At 34.5% G+C, this 17,287-nt stretch overlaps 1 protein-coding gene across 1 annotated transcript; it reads left to right on the forward strand.

Moving 5' to 3' along the window:
* The first annotated feature begins 14,961 nt into the window (after positions 1–14,961).
* On the forward strand, positions 14,962–17,048 carry LOC105322337 (GDP-fucose transporter 1). The gene is made up of 2 exons (XM_011420988.4): positions 14,962–15,107; positions 15,515–17,048. Exons 1-2 carry the CDS (start codon positions 15,091–15,093, stop codon positions 16,518–16,520), a joined length of 1,023 nt encoding a protein of 340 aa, XP_011419290.3. The 5' UTR covers positions 14,962–15,090; the 3' UTR covers positions 16,521–17,048.
* The last annotated feature ends 239 nt before the right edge of the window (positions 17,049–17,287 follow it).

Here is a 17,287-nt window from a genome sequence, read left to right on the forward strand (position 1 = left end):
GGAGGCTGGATGGTCACCAAATTAACCGTCAGATCTTCCTAACATTTTTAGATATATATGATGTCTTTAGCTATAAACTATCATTTAGTATTATACCTTTTAGATTTGAACATTTTTTCTATATTATTATGTAGAGCTCTCCTTTTGATGGAGATACATACAGTCTAAAGATGACCATGACCATTGAGCCCTCTTAAATAGATGGAATTATTAATTTGTATATTTTCAAAAAGTGATAAGATTGTTAAAATCGATATACTTGGGGTGTATAATACTACATTTTCTTATTTTTTGTCCGGTTCGTTTGAAGTAGAAGTGGATTAGATGAAACTATTTATGAGAGTATTTCCAGAAAGCGATAACACGTTAAAATCAATATCAGTGGGGCGATAATGTAATTTATATTGCACAAGGAAACGTTTATATTATGCATCGGTTTTTTGTTTTGGGGGGTTTTTAAGGTGGGTTTTTTTTGGTACTTTAGTGAATATAGATATTGTCAATACTTATGTGATAAGCATATTTAGGCCATTTTTTTCGTGGGGGTTTCCAATGTCAGAAAAACGTTTAATTTTTTACATTACATTATTACAAAAATACATATTTAGTTATTTACACACATTTTAAAAAAAATTGCCTTACATTTACATGTAATATAATGATTTAAAAAAAAATATTTTTGCAATACTATTTGGTTTTGTACTTGGTAATTGTAACATTTAAAGTAAATCAAGAAGTTAACAAATGTCTTACGGAGATAGTTAGATAGATATAACATACTTCAATTACATTAACTATTACTATCTATTATGCTGACGTTATCGACTTATCAAAACTTACTCTTGGAAATGTTTGGCATTGGCAGTGTTCAAGAATAAAAAAATCTTTCATTTAATTCGGTATTTATTTTGAAATATAACGAGCGATATTTTTACAGAAAACAGTGTAATCGGTTACTAGTACTCAATCTAAAAGAGAAATTATTATCTTTCATTAAGATTCAAATTGAAGAATTTGGTGAACTATTTGTGGAATTCATTTGTCTATTTCGGGAGATAACTAACTAAAGTAAATGAAAATATAAAAGTGCCATTAAAACAATAAATACAGAAAAATACAACGGGGTATAATTAATTGCTGTCAGTGGTTTATGATCTCCAGTCGTACGGCATCGCTGGAGTGAATCCGGGAGTGTGTTTTTCACGCGCATGGATTTCTGGACAAAGCGCGCCCGAGGGGTGCCGATGGTGAAAGCTACTACCATAATCTTATCGTCAATCTGTACAATACACCTGTGCAGGGGGGCTTGCTTGTCTCGCCAGGGCGTGCTGCGATATAACGAGCGAAAAAAAAATTACGCCAAGCATCGCACTTCAGCCTTGCTCTCACCATATTGCACGCTATATTACGGCAAATGTTGTGTTTTAACTTTATCTAATTAAGCGTCAGAATTAGTGATTGCGCGTCCTGACATTTTTCTCGATAATTTTCGGGGCTTAATTTTTTTTTATTATCGGGGCTCGACAGGAAAAAATATTTTCAGATTACAGCTCCTAAAATGTTTTGTCGAAGAAGAAAAAAAGAGGGGATTAGAGTTATGGGACAAAAACACATAGGTTCAATTTCAAATCAATACGATGATCTTTGTTCTCCCATTGATCGTAGATTTTTGTTAAGATTAGTTTTCCTATTATATTGTATAAACTCCGTCCTGTTTCCTTCCCCATATAATGAAAAGATTTAGAAACAATTGAATCTAATGCGCCAAGAAAAATGGTTCGTTATGGGCTTTTTTTTTTGTTTTGATATCGTAACTGTTGGAATAAGAGTGTTTTTTCGTGTCGCGGGGCTTAGCCTACTTCATCCATCAGCCTGCTTTCGTAACAAATACACCGCAAACATCGCCAAGTTTTGTTCTGCTACTTGACGATACTGTTGTGACGCTAGGGAAAAAATACAATTTTTAAAACGCACGTGCCGGCTCTGTTTAATTCGCAGACATGCATTCCCCCCTCATTAAGATTTCTTTCCCTCCATGGTGCATATTCTCCGAATTAATCAGAATCGGTTTATTCGCTCCGTGTAATAATGGGCTGGCTTTTATGTTATTTCGTTAATTTTAGCTTCAAATGACACAAGCAGCGCTTTCTCTGTTGGCGCGGAGTCTGCTGAGCTCTAGACCCGCGGTTTTTGCCGGGGATGACGGCCACACCGCTCTCATTCCACAGCATGACGAGTTTACCCGAAGGCGGGCTTGTATCAGACCCCAAATCTTGATCTGATCCTAGGTCGTAAGACCCGAGGGATGGAAAGGTACGGTAGCGATAAAGTCACACCCCCGGGTCATAGGTGGGAATCTTTATCGGTCCATCTTATCATAAATATAGAGAAGATATCATTGGTATGCTACTTCTCGTAAATATTTGTGTATCATTATAGAAGTAAAAAATGTTTGTATTTGTTTACACGAAGAAATCCATCCACAAGTGCTAATGTGATTAGTATTTATATTTTAGTGGGGCTAATTGATGGATTGGGGTTATATCTATCAAAGAGAGCACGGGTTATTTTTCATCTCACCAGGGGCTTTTTTTTTCTCCCGTTCGTCCAAGGCACAAAGTTTGACCAAAATCTCCTCCCTCAGACATCTCTTGACACAGAATCGTTAAACACAATTTATCATCTCCAAGACCTGGCGACTCAGGAATCGTCGGATGATATCCTATGTTTATAGCTCTACTAACAAGCAACCTAATTTGTATCGCCACACCAACAAGTTGTCTGAACAACTTCAATCAAAATCTCATTAGAGCCACTTAATCACCGGGACTGGTGATTTATGAAATGTTGGCCGCTTGGTTGTTGTAAAGATGCGAGATACAAAATTTCGGAAATAATAAACAAAGAAAGAAAAAAGAAACTAAAGTTGTTTCCCCTAGGGTCCCCGGACCACCCCCCTTTTTCAGGATGTCGGTACATAACGCCATTACCGGTGTTCACTCAATCTCAGAGTTTTATAAATATACGACTCACTTTAAACTTAAATATTTACATTTACATCATCGTTAGTTGCAAAAAATAAGACGAATTCTCCTAAAACTTGCTTCCTGTAAAAAGGAGTTGTAAAGAGCTATGAACAAAAACTCTGGCATAATACTTTGTCATCTGAACTCTGATGTCTGACACGCGCATTTTCTTATTTTTTTCTTCTCTTTGTTTTTCTTTTTGTTTTGTTGGTTTGTGTTATTTAGGGGTAGGGCGTAGGTAGGGGGTTTGATATCCAATTATCCTTAAAATCGATTAACCAATTTGCATTGGGTGAACTTTTCTTGTCCTGCATTGCACGAGTTTCTTTCTTTTCTCTTATGTTCCTTTTATTCCATTTGGAAAAATGATGACTGGCACTATAACCTTGTTTGACCTTGCTATGACAGCTAGTGACGTTGGGTGGGGACTTATCTCAGAGACCACTCAAGCCTTGTCAAACCATCCTGTCCATAAATGTGATCCGTGTATCAGTAACAACGTGTCCACAAATTCTTAGCAAACTCCGTCTTTGTTTTGGCAAAAACAGAATTACCCTTGTCTCTGAGCGAGAAATGCTTCCGTATCACAGAGAACTCCAGTGGGCCCTGGCTCGTTGAGTACCAGGGAATGGTCAGTGTTATTGGAATTTCACATTTTATAGAACCAAGATAACATCCCGCCAGATCAATGTATTACAAAAATCTTCTCGTTGTTTATTGTTCTGAGTCACGACCTATTGTGTACTGTCTGTCCCCAAAAGTAAGGTTACCCTGACATTGTATTTCTAGCAGGAAACACGATTGTGATTTTTTTTCGGTCTGTTTTAGCGCCTAATTTATTGTCTAATATGCCCATACTACATATGTATTCCTATGCCGGGCACACTATGTACCTAGTTTTTATTTGTTAAATAGTTGTGTACATATTGTATTGTTTTTAAGTACAATACGACAACTTGTAAGTTGAAAACATATTATTATATAAATCAGAGAGAGAGGTGGATTAACACATTCAACTAAATTATAGCCACGCTTTAAGCATTATTTTTGTATATTATATTTTTGTCAGAGAGAGAGAGAGAGAGAGAGAGAGAGAGAGAGAGAGAGAGAGAGAGAGAGAGAGAGAGCAGTGACACTTCTGAAATAAACTTATAGATTAGATAACTTTCCCAGACTTTGGATAACCAGATAATATTTCAACTTTGTCAGCAATCAACGGACTCTTTTTTATAAAATTGTTTGCACTTTTTATGAATAGTTTTAGAATTGATATTTCAGAAATAACCCATTATTACGTGAAGGTTTAGCTTTATACCGTTTATCCTTGCAACCAAAACAAATTCATGCCAACAGAAAAAGCAAAAAGTTCAAGATCTCAGTTTTTCCAAAAGAATTCTGTAATCAAAAATATTTAGATTTAAAAAAATTATTGAGTACACAATTGACCTCGAAACATAAAGTAAATAGGTAAAAAATATAGTTTTCCAACGTACTGTGCATAATGATGGATTTTAAAGCTGCTTGGTCCGATTTTTTTGTAATTACAGTATCAACATTTTTTCCATACAAATCATTTATCTTAGAAAGTTATGGACTTTCTCCTATTTACACCAGCAGAATCGGTCTCCTTTCAAAGTTAAAAATATTCAAAGTAAATAAAAATAATTTCTCTTTGGGCAAACGAAAAAACAAACCAAAATGCATCACGGGAATGTTTAGAAAAGGAAACCGCTTGGTTTCGTCCCCCGAATGATTAGGGTTATTCAACCCGCATGCTATGCATCGATTGTAAAGAGTCTGCTTTGGAAATATCAGCGAACAAAACTACACATGTTTATTTGTAATTTGTCTGATCATTTCGACCTTTATTTAAATCGATTTCAAAGTGGTAATACAACCATACCGTCGTCAGGGGTGAAATTTAACATGAGGCGAAATAACGCGGTACCTTTTAATGTCGTTTGTTTTGTTAGCAAATTTTGTACGTATTTTTCTTTGAAAATTTTTCATTGAAAATTGGCATAATTGACGGGTAAAACTACTGCAATGTCTATTATTATACATATACTAAGCTTAGCCATCGTTTAAAAGCGTGCATAAAATTTGATATAAAATCGGACCAAGCAGCTTTAATTCTTTCAAAAATAGTTTGATAATACTACCATGGTTATGCGTTTTATGGCGTTTTGTGGCGTAGTTTGTACTTTCCGATGATTCTCTATCCCACAATTTCAGAGTGCAGAACGCCAGGAAAGGCAATATAAACTATAGCATAACATGGAGAGGCAGAAGTAGAAACCTTTAGTCACATTCAGTTTATTTTGATTTTCTGGGAATCATTTCAGTAAAGACATGAAAAGAAATCAAGTGTTGGGGTTTTTTTTTTAATGTTTTTGCAAAAAGTTGATTTTAGATTCCTGGGACGGCGTCGACCCATTTCTCTCCCATGCATGTCAAGTCCGCGCCATCACCGAGATTTCGGTATCTCTGACATGCACGCTTTGGGTCTTTTATTCAAAATCAGAAAATGGAGATGACGTTTATTTTCACACTCTTCTCGCATGTCGAGTGGCTTGAGATTTTTTTAACGTTCCATTCGGTTTCTCCAGGGTGCATATCTCTCAACTTTTGATTTATGTTTTCTTTTCATTTTGATAAATTGGATTATATTTCAATAGAACGGAGTAATTTGGTGATGAGTTGCAAAAAACTGCAACAGCTTTTGTTGCGTTTTGGAATAGAATTTCAACAACTTTGGGAACTAAATGCTACAGACCTTGATTTTATGACTGTTTCTGTAATTCAAGTCTAAACACATTGAACAGTTTGTTAGAGTTTTAAGAGTCTTGAAAATGACACGGTGATTGTAAGGCAAGGTAATATTCATCATGCCATCATTTAAAATATACTGGCAACCAAATGACATAAACAACACCCTTTTATCGATATGAATACCAATTCTATCAAAGAGGGCCAAAATCTTTTAAAAACCAATTCAAAATGTACATAAACATGATAATGACAATTTTGACCAATCGATAGAAAATAAACATATATCTACACCCAACTGATATGTTATATAAAAGTTCAAATAAATATACATGTATATTATTTCCCCCATAGAATATGGACATTGATTTACATGTATGTATTTTTTTTTTTACGAATTATTTTTAGGTTATTTACATGGTCATAATAAAATATTCCCTTCAACTTTTCGATGTCTTTTTTATATATTTATCAAGACGGGCAGACAAATATACATTGTTCATGAAACCTCCACGAAACCTCCACCAGTGCAAGATATTTCTGTATAGTCAAGTCATACACTATAATATAGCAAACCAGATGGATTTGTTATGCAATGTAGAAATTTTTTTCCCCAAAGCAAAAACTTGTCTCACTGGTTTCAATTTACAAAGACATCTAAACGAATAAAAAAAGAGTCATTTAAATGCAATCCATTTCAAGCATAGTCTGAAGTGCATTTGTATAATACCTCTTTGATACTTTGGAAATGATAAGATATGGGGAAGTTTTATCTTAATAATTTTGAGTGTCTCTACTCAGCTTTCGATTACGATATATATGTAGCTATCTTAATATAAGATGCTTTATCTTATAATATTTTTTCATTTTTTGACAGAATGTTTTATAAAACGAGTGCATAAATTATGTTTGCGAACTTTATCTCCTAAAAACATAAACTCTGAATAGATATACCAAATATATATAATTCTTCAAAGAAAAAAAAAGCGAAATTACAACAAAAAAAACCCAACAACATACTGTAATTTGATAAAAGATACCACTTTATAAAAGCTGTCTACATGGGCGTCTTCCAAAGTGAGAGGTTTGCTTTAAAACTACATCGTACACAGACAAACAACTATGGCTTAACAAAGAACAGACAACCACACAAAGCAGTAAAACAACATTTATTGGGGTTACCTCTTAATGATTTTAAACAAAACATCAAACATCGATCTGTAAGAATTAGTTTTCAACATGTTAGAAACAAGTATATAAATCAATTAGAACCATTCTAACAAGAGCTTGGACTTAGGGTAGTTGTGTCAAACAGCAATGTGACGTAGGCCTGTCTATTTAATTGCTAGCCACTCAGCCATGTCTCTTTGAAATCAACAAGCTTTGTCTGGTTTTTGAGCTAAGTTTACGCAATCGATGCATATTTCGTTTGAAACCGCGTTATTTTTCACTTGTTTTGACGCGAGGAATAGATAGCTACGCCCTTCCGAAAGTCCAAGGTCTTGTTAAAATGGTTCTATATGTCCAAAAGTTCAAAAGTTTATAGAGATAGAGAAAAAATTATTAATGATATACATGTACAGCGTACTAATAATATGCAAGGTATGGAAAATGTAAACAGTATGATATCAGCGTCTAGAAAAAAGTCTTCATCCTATGCCAAATTCTTTACATTCATCAAAATAGAATAAGTAAACATGTATATCTATTTCTATTTTCTATTTCTATATCTATTCTTTAGAAATGCAACAAAAAGAATTCGAAAAAATATGCACTTTCTCACTTCACTGTTTTATTTCATGTGCCTTTATGATAATGGTATTATATTTTCAATCCTGAATGCCATAAACGTAATTACTAGATAATACTGCGATGATCCTACTACCATCTTATACCGGTGCTCCCTCATAATCGTCTTTGCCTCCCCCCATCCCTTTCCCCACCTGTTTTTTTGTCCCTACGACTATTGCATGTTTTACAAAACTAATTTAAAACTAATGATTTATTTGTATTTCATTAAATGCACTGTAACTGTTATAAATGTTAACTTGCATTGTATGGCATTGTAATTATACAAGGAGAAGACATTCGAAGTTTTTGGAACTTGTGTCCAATCCTTTCGGCATTAGTCAATAAAATATGTTCAACTCATATTTTACTTTCCATGTGTCTTCGTCAATCCCCCTTGCCTGTTCTCCTTTAGAGTCCATTTGTATGACCATAACTGAAAATAGTATCTTATTGCATGTGATTAGATTTACGATTCATGTTTAATTCCCTTCAATATGGTGTTAAGCATCAGTTGCTAGGCAACAAATCAACTGACTCATGTTTGACCGTCTTGGAAGGAAGGACCAAAGAAAACCAGGACCGTATCATATTATCCGGAGGGAAATCGTCTTGGAACATTGATACTTATAGCTGCAAGTTTTCAGTTTGCTGGCTGTGGTCACATTATGAGGTTTTTCGAGACTCAATATCGATTTGAAGCGCGATAAAATGGTCACTACCGATGCGTGAGTTTATATTCCCAAAAAAACCTATCATTTTAGAGATTGCAATCGTTCTGTATCCCTCCCTAGCTGAACTTTACTTTAATCAATGTCGTGTATTCAAATGTTTTCCTACATGTGCAATGAGTTGATCAGGAGGGTATTTTAATCAAAAGCAGACGTTTAATTAAATGTATTTTTTCATTGTCATTACTCATTAAGCTTTGTTTTATTGTGGAACATTCATTAAATAAAGCAATTCAAAGTATGTTTCTGGGGTTTCTCCACTATTCATGCAATTTGATGAAACAGCTGTTTTTGACTTCGTTAATACCAATCTGGTATAAGATCCCGCAGTTTGCTGTTATACAAAGTTGATCCTCTTCACGCGTATCGTATATGATTTTGCATAAGGGTTTAAGAAATATACATTGACTTTAATTCTACATAAAAATCTTTGAAGTTTAATCGCGTAACCTTGTGTTGACGTCGAAGCTTGTTTTTTATATCCTGTTGTTTCAATTTCAGGTTTAGGAATGATAAGAAAAAATGTTAACTCGACCTCTCGATGAAATTAGATACTCCGTACTCAGTGATTTTCTCTTTTTATATTTATCACAAATTCAAGAAATACAGATATGATGAAAAGCACAGCACTTGAAATTTAAGAAATTGCCCCCTTCTCTTGATATTGTTGAATTCTCAAGCTCTCACGCAAGCTTGTAAGTATAGGAACACTGATCAGATATCCCCAGATTTTATTGCGATAGATACCATATACTGTTGAGATATGGTTAATCATGTGTCTAAAGGGGAACGTTTTCTTCTTTACGTAGCGCCGAGCGGTGTCGTTAAAACCAACTGATCCAAGATGTTCTTAATCATTTCATAATTTATATTTCTAATTTCTCCCGGGAATCTTTTGATAAAAAGAATCCGTGTAGCCCGTGAGGAGAGCTACGTAATTTGCGTGACGTTTTAACGATTGCGAGCGCTTTTTTTATATTTTGCACGGACGAAGGGCGCCAACGGTACCCCACACACGTGCAGTTGTGATTCAAAGATACTGGATATCTTTTTGTTGTTCTGACATGTATTTCTCTTTTATGTATATAGTCAGATCCTAATCATTGTTATTACTCATTATCCACAAATTTTAGGTAGATCTGAGAGAGAGAGAGAGAGAGAGAGAGAGAGAGAGAGAGAGAGAGAGAGAGAGAGAGATTATTGAAAACTAGTAAAAACGAAATAAAACAACTGGTGCTTGGGCCTATGATGTTAGATAACGGAAACCAATGCTTTCTTGGACAACCCTTGATCTCGCTTTTTCTCCAAGCCTCGCTGATTGACATGCCGATTTTCCTTGGAGATGGATGCTTTGACCGATGATGAATATCGTATCAATTTTCCTGATTACAGATATTAATTTCTTATTTTCTGGATTCTGGGGAAAAATGAATGACGGTTCTTATCGTGCAGTGAGCACAATTACACGTGAACAGGCGCCTAAAGAAGCCGCATCTCAATACAGTCGGCATTCCCGCGAGTTTCTCTGGAAAGAAAGGTTTTATTGTTAAGTCAGAATTTTTGGTTGCAATCATTTTTGTTGAAATGAAAAGCGAAGGAACTGAAACATTATTGGCACAAAACCGTCTTTGGAAAAAAAAAAATTGGGTGTCCGCTCGGATAAGATGTTATCTTGCCCTGAAGCGGGGGTACTAACCTCCCAGATGATCGTAATTTTTGCGTAATTAAAACGTTTAACACGCTTTGTTTAAAGGTCTCTGACACGGAAATTCGCTCAGTATAAAATAAAAAATTTCAAATCATTTTGCATGAGAGTATGAGAGTGCATCTTGGTACATGGATTCGTGCCCTCTCTTTCTTGCTTAATTAATCAGTGAAACCAGGTGCAAGTCGACCAAAAGTGAAATCCAAATCTCTTTTGTGCCGCTTCACTTGCCCTGTCCTTAGTCAAATATCCTTCATATCCTTTAGTTTGTTTACAGAAGAAAAGCATAATTCATTCTGCAGACATTCCCATAAGTGATCGACGCGTTGTCAAACATGGCGTTAAAGCTGCAAGGAACTGGTAGCCGCTGATGAATTTAATTGCTTCTACAGGTTTCTATTGTCCGCATCATTCGCCAGGTGTCACTCAAGTCGCGTGACAGCGCCTGCGCCGCTCTGTCAGGTCGCTAATCTGCCGAATAATTTGTTTCATCTACCGTCGCCATGGTTGTCGGGTCAGCGCAAATTAACTCAAAGTGTTAGGGAAGTTGTAGTTTGCCGCTGTTTTCCACAAACAGTAATTGTTTTAACACATTTTTTCATCCGAGGGTGTTGATGGAACAAAAAGAGTTTATTTTCCCGAAACATGTACATGACCAGTGGGAATCTATTTTGGTTCTGCAAATAAATTATTCCCCCAAGCACAACTTTAACTTGGCATCTAATTTTCAACTGACTTTTTTATTTATTTTTAAGTATTTAAGAGATTTATCGTTTCAAAAATTCTTATCATAGATAAAAATGTCATTTTGCATGCAAAATGGGCATTGACAGCTCTCGTCTGTTGAGTTTTGGGATTCATGCGAAGAAGCAATTTATTACAAAGCAATTCATTACAACTTGAAAAACCGTTGAATGTGTTGCTTTTAAATCAATATGCTTATATTTTTGTTTTATTTTATATAGATAAGCTATCGATTCGTTTGGTGGTATATTTAGTATTTTAAGAGGTTACTTGGAATATAACTGGATTTGCAAATCCTTATTTTAAATACAAGCATATCAAGTATCTGTTTTATTGTGATTGTTTAAGGTAGGGGTAAAAACAGTATTACTAATATGGCAAATATGTAAAAAAAAAAAAAAAATCAAAGTATTTCACCAAATTGTTAATAAATGACATTGTTTCAAATTGATCTCGAAACGTAAAAAGGGAAAGAAATTGTGACGAAATTCCTATACACAATTGATAATTTGATCTGCTTCATTTAAAATAAGGCCATTCAAATATCTGTAGCATGCACACTGCTAGTGCATGTAGTGTCTCCTTCCCCACTTGTGTGGACCAGAATAACCTTGATCTTTTTTTAAAATAAATTACTAATTAGTACGCGATTGTTCACTCGTTACGGACTTAAGTTTTATCATCGATTTCTGCTACATTGTAATTGACTCTTTGTACCTTCGATAATGCTAGTATACTTGTAATACATTAACTAATAAAACTTTATTATGTGATTATTATAATTTTTAAAAAACATAGGTTCGTTGGGCCGGGTGTAAAGATATCATATTGGTTAAAGGAATTTTGTAATTGTTAATTTGTAATACACGTGTCAAAAAATAAACTACTTGCTTACTTACGTACTTACTTACGTACATACTTATTTACTCATTCATTTACATACGTACTTACTTACTCATTCACTCACGTATTTACTTACATAGTTACTTATCCACACACTTACTATTTTATTTATGTACTTACTTACGTACTTACTTACGTACTTACTTATCCACTCACTCACTTACGTACTTACTTACTCACTTACTTAATAATTAATTTATTAATTACTCATTTACTTGTAGTTGTTGCCACAACTAAGGTCGTCGTCACTATATTTTATCACGTGTTCGATCCGCATAAATGATTTTCTTTTTTAATAACAAAAAGAAAGATTCGATGATTGTTATTGAAAAAAATGTATTTTTCTACCAATTTTTAATTTTTTTTAATGTAACGAACACGTGCAAAATGCAAATGTAGACACGTGTTGTTATTTATGCACTGAAATATATAATTATATATTCACAATTGAAAAGGATTGGTTTTTAAACAATGTCTATCGGTCATAAAAGAAAATTCGTACCAGTTTACATCTTCACATATGTTGATTTTAATTTGTGTATGTATATGGTGCAAAACCGTTGATTTTGATTTCATCCACACTTATATATGGCAATGCACATTCAGAATCATTTATTGTGCACACGGTTGACATTAGTTTATTACTTTTTTTAATTCTCTGCTGTGATAAATATAGTGCATGCTCATCAAGAGACATAACCCCATCCTCTCTGTAATGTTGTGAGAGCGCTTGTGTTTGTTTTATGTGCATTGAGGGAGTAAATGTCTACAGTATTTGGGTTTTTAGGGCATTATTCTTTAAAGATCACTTAATCTCAAATTAAGCAAGGATATAAAGACTGTCAGAGATAACTAAACTAGATATTTGTAATCAATAAATGTTGTCATTTTGGGGAAAACCGTTTTCTCGATCGCGGAAACCGAACACAAAGTTTAATTAGAATGAAAATATCTAACATTGGAGGAGTTACTTTCCTTATGTGCTTTAAGATATGGAGAATAATAATTAATAAAACTTTCACAAATTCACAATAAACATATACTTGAGGGGGAAATTAATTAGACAAATTTATGTAAATTGGTTGATTTAAAAGTTTTTATTGTGAAGTCTGCTATAAACAATCTGTAAGCATAATTTCATGCAAAAAATATGACATATATATAAACATTATATGGGACGAATTTCTTTATGTGAACATTAAAAATATTTTTTATTTAGAGACGAAAATGAAGGCCCTTTATTTTTAGACTATCATTATGAATAGGAACGCACAGGCTGTGACAAAAAACAAGGTGAAGATAACGTACGTACTGTTCATTTGGATCATGCCAGTAAACAAGTATCCTACAATTCATTTTATTATCCGACTGTTGCAAGTAAAGATAAATAATTACTGATAAATACTGATAATAGATATGTTCAAAATATTTTATTTCGAAAATAGTTTCATTTAGTATAGACATATATGCACAGCATGTCATATGTATTTTAGGGAAAATTACATAATAGGTAAATGCGTAATCTGTATGTCGACATGGCAAAAAGGTTAATTGGCATCATCACAAGACATTTTTTAACTTGAAAGGTAAAGTTTCTGAATTGTATCGAACATAATGAACTACGAACTTATACATGTATACCAGGGTATATGACATGCGTATTACCATACCCACCCAACCCCCACACAAAAAAACACCTATAACATTGATGATTCCTTTATCAAACAGGTTCAATTTCTTGACTGATGCTTAAAATTTGGGATTCATATTATGGCGCCTATCCGATGAAGAACTGTTATTGCTAACGGACATTGGGCGCCCACTTCAGGCTCTTTACCGGAATTTGGAGATGTTTACATTTAGTGAACGAGTCTCGATGATGAACAAAAAGAACTAACAATCTAACAATTTTGACCAATATAAAAATCCTATAAAAAAAGTAATTATAGAACCATTTTAACAAGACCTTGGACTTTCAGAGCTTAAAACAAGTTACGAATAACGCTGTTTCAAGCGAAATATACACCTACTGCGTAGTCCTAGCTTAAAAGCCAGACAAATCGTGTTGATTTCAAAGAGCCATGGCTGAATGGCCAACAATGAAATAGATAGGTCTACGTCACATTGCTGTTTGATACAACTACCCAAAGTCCATTAAGCTCTTGTTAAAATGGTTCTAATACGTGTTGTGTTCATGCGTTTTTGAATTTGAACCAACCTATAACGTGTTTGCATTGTGTTGTGTACCTTTATTTGATCAATTTTACCAAGAAAAATTACGCCAATGACATAAATGCATGATAAACGTAAAAAATTATATACTCTATTTGATCAATTTTACCAAGACAAATTACGCCATAAATGCACAATATCTAGAACCATTTTAACAAGGCCTTGGACTTTCAGTAGGATGTAATCATCTGTTTCTTACATCAAAACAAAGTTAGAATGACGCTGGTTTCTAGCGAAATATACACGATTAGGCTTCGCTTAAAAAAAAAAGCCAGACAAATGTAGTTGATTTCAAGGAGCCATGGCCGAGTGGCCTACAATGAAATAGTCAGCCTACGTCGAATTGGTGTTTGACACAACTACCCAAAGTCCAAGCTCTTGTTAAAACGGTTCTACATCTACGAGTATTATTTCCTCTATTTCCTACGGAAACTTGTTGTTGAAACTGACAGGACTGAAATCTACACGTCCCGTTTCTCCATCGGTCGAAACCTACAACGACCTAAGAAAAATCATAGACTGCACGAAATAATCAATACATGATGATGTCAGACTCAAATCATTTGGCTGTTTCTTTTAGCTAACGAATTGATGTGCATTAAAAGTAATTTAGTTAATTTCATTTTTCAATCAATTTATTGATTTGTTAAAAGGAAGATTAAAACTTAAATGATAAAATGCTTTCTTTTATGATTCATGCGGGTTATGAAGATAGCGATTATTGCAGAAAAAACTATATAACCCACGTACCTTCATATTCCGCATGAATTACTGAAGAAAACATTTTATTGTTTAAATGAATGTAAAAAAGCTATCTTTGAAAACATTATGTACGATTAAGAATATAACAGAATCAGTTATTCGGCTATTCAAAAACAACCCAAAAAACCAAAGTGTGACACTTAACTATGTGATAATGACGAGAATAGAAAAATCGACATCCATCTGCAATACCCTTAACTGAGCCATACATGTACGTTACATATACATTACCACTTTTATATAATAAAGGTAAAAGTTGCGGAAATTCGGGTTCGGGAAACAAGTATAAATGTAAATTGTGACAACGCTTTTGCCATCCGTTGTTTGCGGCAGGTGATATACGTTTTAGATATGTATACTCTATTTTTCTAAATTTGTGGAATAAAAAAATGAGTGATAAAAAACAGTGCAAGAACAATTCTCTGAAGTTATGAATCTTAAATCTAGGTAAGTGAAACGCAAAAACTATGGTTAATAATCATATACACTTTGATGATTTATTCATCATAAAGTTAAAAATTATATATTTTGGTTGAAGTTTGATTGGCTGTGTGTTTGATTTAAAGTGTTTTTCATTGTAAAGAAAGCAGCTGGTGTATTTAAAAGTAGTTTTTAAGCAATTAACCTGTAGATCTGTAGATTCGATTTAAATGAAACGGATGTTACCATCAACACCCTCTGAAAATTCATGTAAAGTGCATTTGTAAAGAGTTCAGAGCGTTTTTTAAAAAACCAACTCAAACCTGAAAACACATAAAAATATTTTGCGACATCTCTGACGTACAATTTAATATCACTGAAATACGAGTATATATAGAATCTTGTCTAATGTAATCTTCTGAATTTCTTTTTAGGGGCCAATTCTCATTAAACATGCAGAGCCGACAGCACACATTTCTTACAGTAGCAGCCATTATCGCCTCGTATTGGACTGTGTCAATTTCCATGGTGTTTGTCAACAAGCACCTGCTCAGCGGTTCCTATGGCGACGTGGACCTATCCATTTTCGTGGCTTGGTATCAAAGTTTGGCTGCTATAGCCTTCATACAATTCATCGGACTCTTTCAAAAAATGCGGAAAAAATCTCTTCAAATACCGGAAGTTGATATCCAAGCTCTCTTCCAAAAAGACATGTTGAAAATATCTTTAACCACTGTTATAATGATAGTGATGAACAATCTCATGCTGAAGCACATCGGGGTGGCCTTCTATCAGGTGGCCAGGTCCTTCACACTGGTTTTCACTATCGTCCTCTCCGCCAGCATGCTAAAGCAGCCACTGACTTGGAAAGTCTCTTTAGCTTGCCTGTTCATTGTCACAGGGTACTTAATTGGAATTGACGAGGAAAACAACATTGGGACACTGAGTTTATGGGGCATAATGTATGGCTTATTGGCTAGTTTAAGCGCTGCAGTGTGTGGGATCTACAACAAACGCTTTGGAAGTGCACCAAATATTGACAGTTTAAAGCAGGCGTACTATAACAACATCAACAGTTGTCTGTTCTTGGCTCCACTGGTTTATAGCACTGGGCAAGCGGGTCAGGTGTTCGAATCGATCGAGATGACATCCGTGAAATTCTGGGTTTTCCTGACTGTGTCAGGGGTCCTGAGCCTCGCTGTGGCGTGGGTTAGTACTCTACAAATTAGAGTTACTTCCCCTGTGACTCACCACATCAGTATTACTGGGCGGTCAGTAGCTCAGACTATTATTGCCATCCTTTATTACAGAGAGCAGAAAACAATGTGGTGGTGGTGTGGGAATTTATCCGTCGTTTCCGGTGTTTTGTTGTATGCCTGGTTGAAATCGTACAAACTGAATCCATCCAAGGATAAGTCGGTGTTGCTATTCAAAACTTGAACCTTGAAATTACTGTAAACTTATTATATTTGGCGTGTACGATATTTTGCGGAAATTGGTTTTTGAACAAGTTGGCGTAGATTTGAAATAGCGTATTCTTGAATGTGACTATTCTTATACATATATGCATGGCATTTAACGATGTACTTGATTTAGCGGCAGTCGCATTCCGCCAAAAGCGCTAAATAGAATACACAGCCAAATGTAGTACGTTTACATAGAATACACAGCCAAATGTTGTACGTTTACAGTATATACTGAACCATTAAATTATAAAGTGAATGAACAAGTTTTGCCATCCGTCATTTAAATCCGTGTCCGTTATGTGTTAGGCTAAATAGCACCATTACAAGAAGTTATAACTATATCTTGTGTTAATGTGTTTTGTTTTTTCAATGAGAAACTTATTGCAATCCAATCCGCATTTATTGCAGATACATTCAAGTATATCTTTGCACTTTTGAACGTAAGTGAATTTTGGTAAAGAATTTGGCTTTTTAGTTTACTAACCCAGCTAGTATACTTACTTCCTCAACAAGCATTCTAAGAGTAATGCACATAAGCAATACGTGTCGCCTAAACCCCTCGCCCCGGTTTCACCAGTACTGTAGTGTAGCTGAATGCAAATGGGTTGAGGTCTAGACTTAGTTAATGATTCCAGAGTGTATTTATCGTGCTTTAACTCATATATTTCATTAGTCAAAAATGAACAAAACTCCGAAAGTTGTTGTTAATTTCCATATTCATATTACATCGACATTGACATA

This window comes from Magallana gigas, chromosome 3 (genome assembly GCF_963853765.1).
Source record: "Magallana gigas chromosome 3, xbMagGiga1.1, whole genome shotgun sequence".
In the NCBI taxonomy this organism is placed as follows: Eukaryota; Metazoa; Mollusca; class Bivalvia; order Ostreida; family Ostreidae; genus Magallana; species Magallana gigas.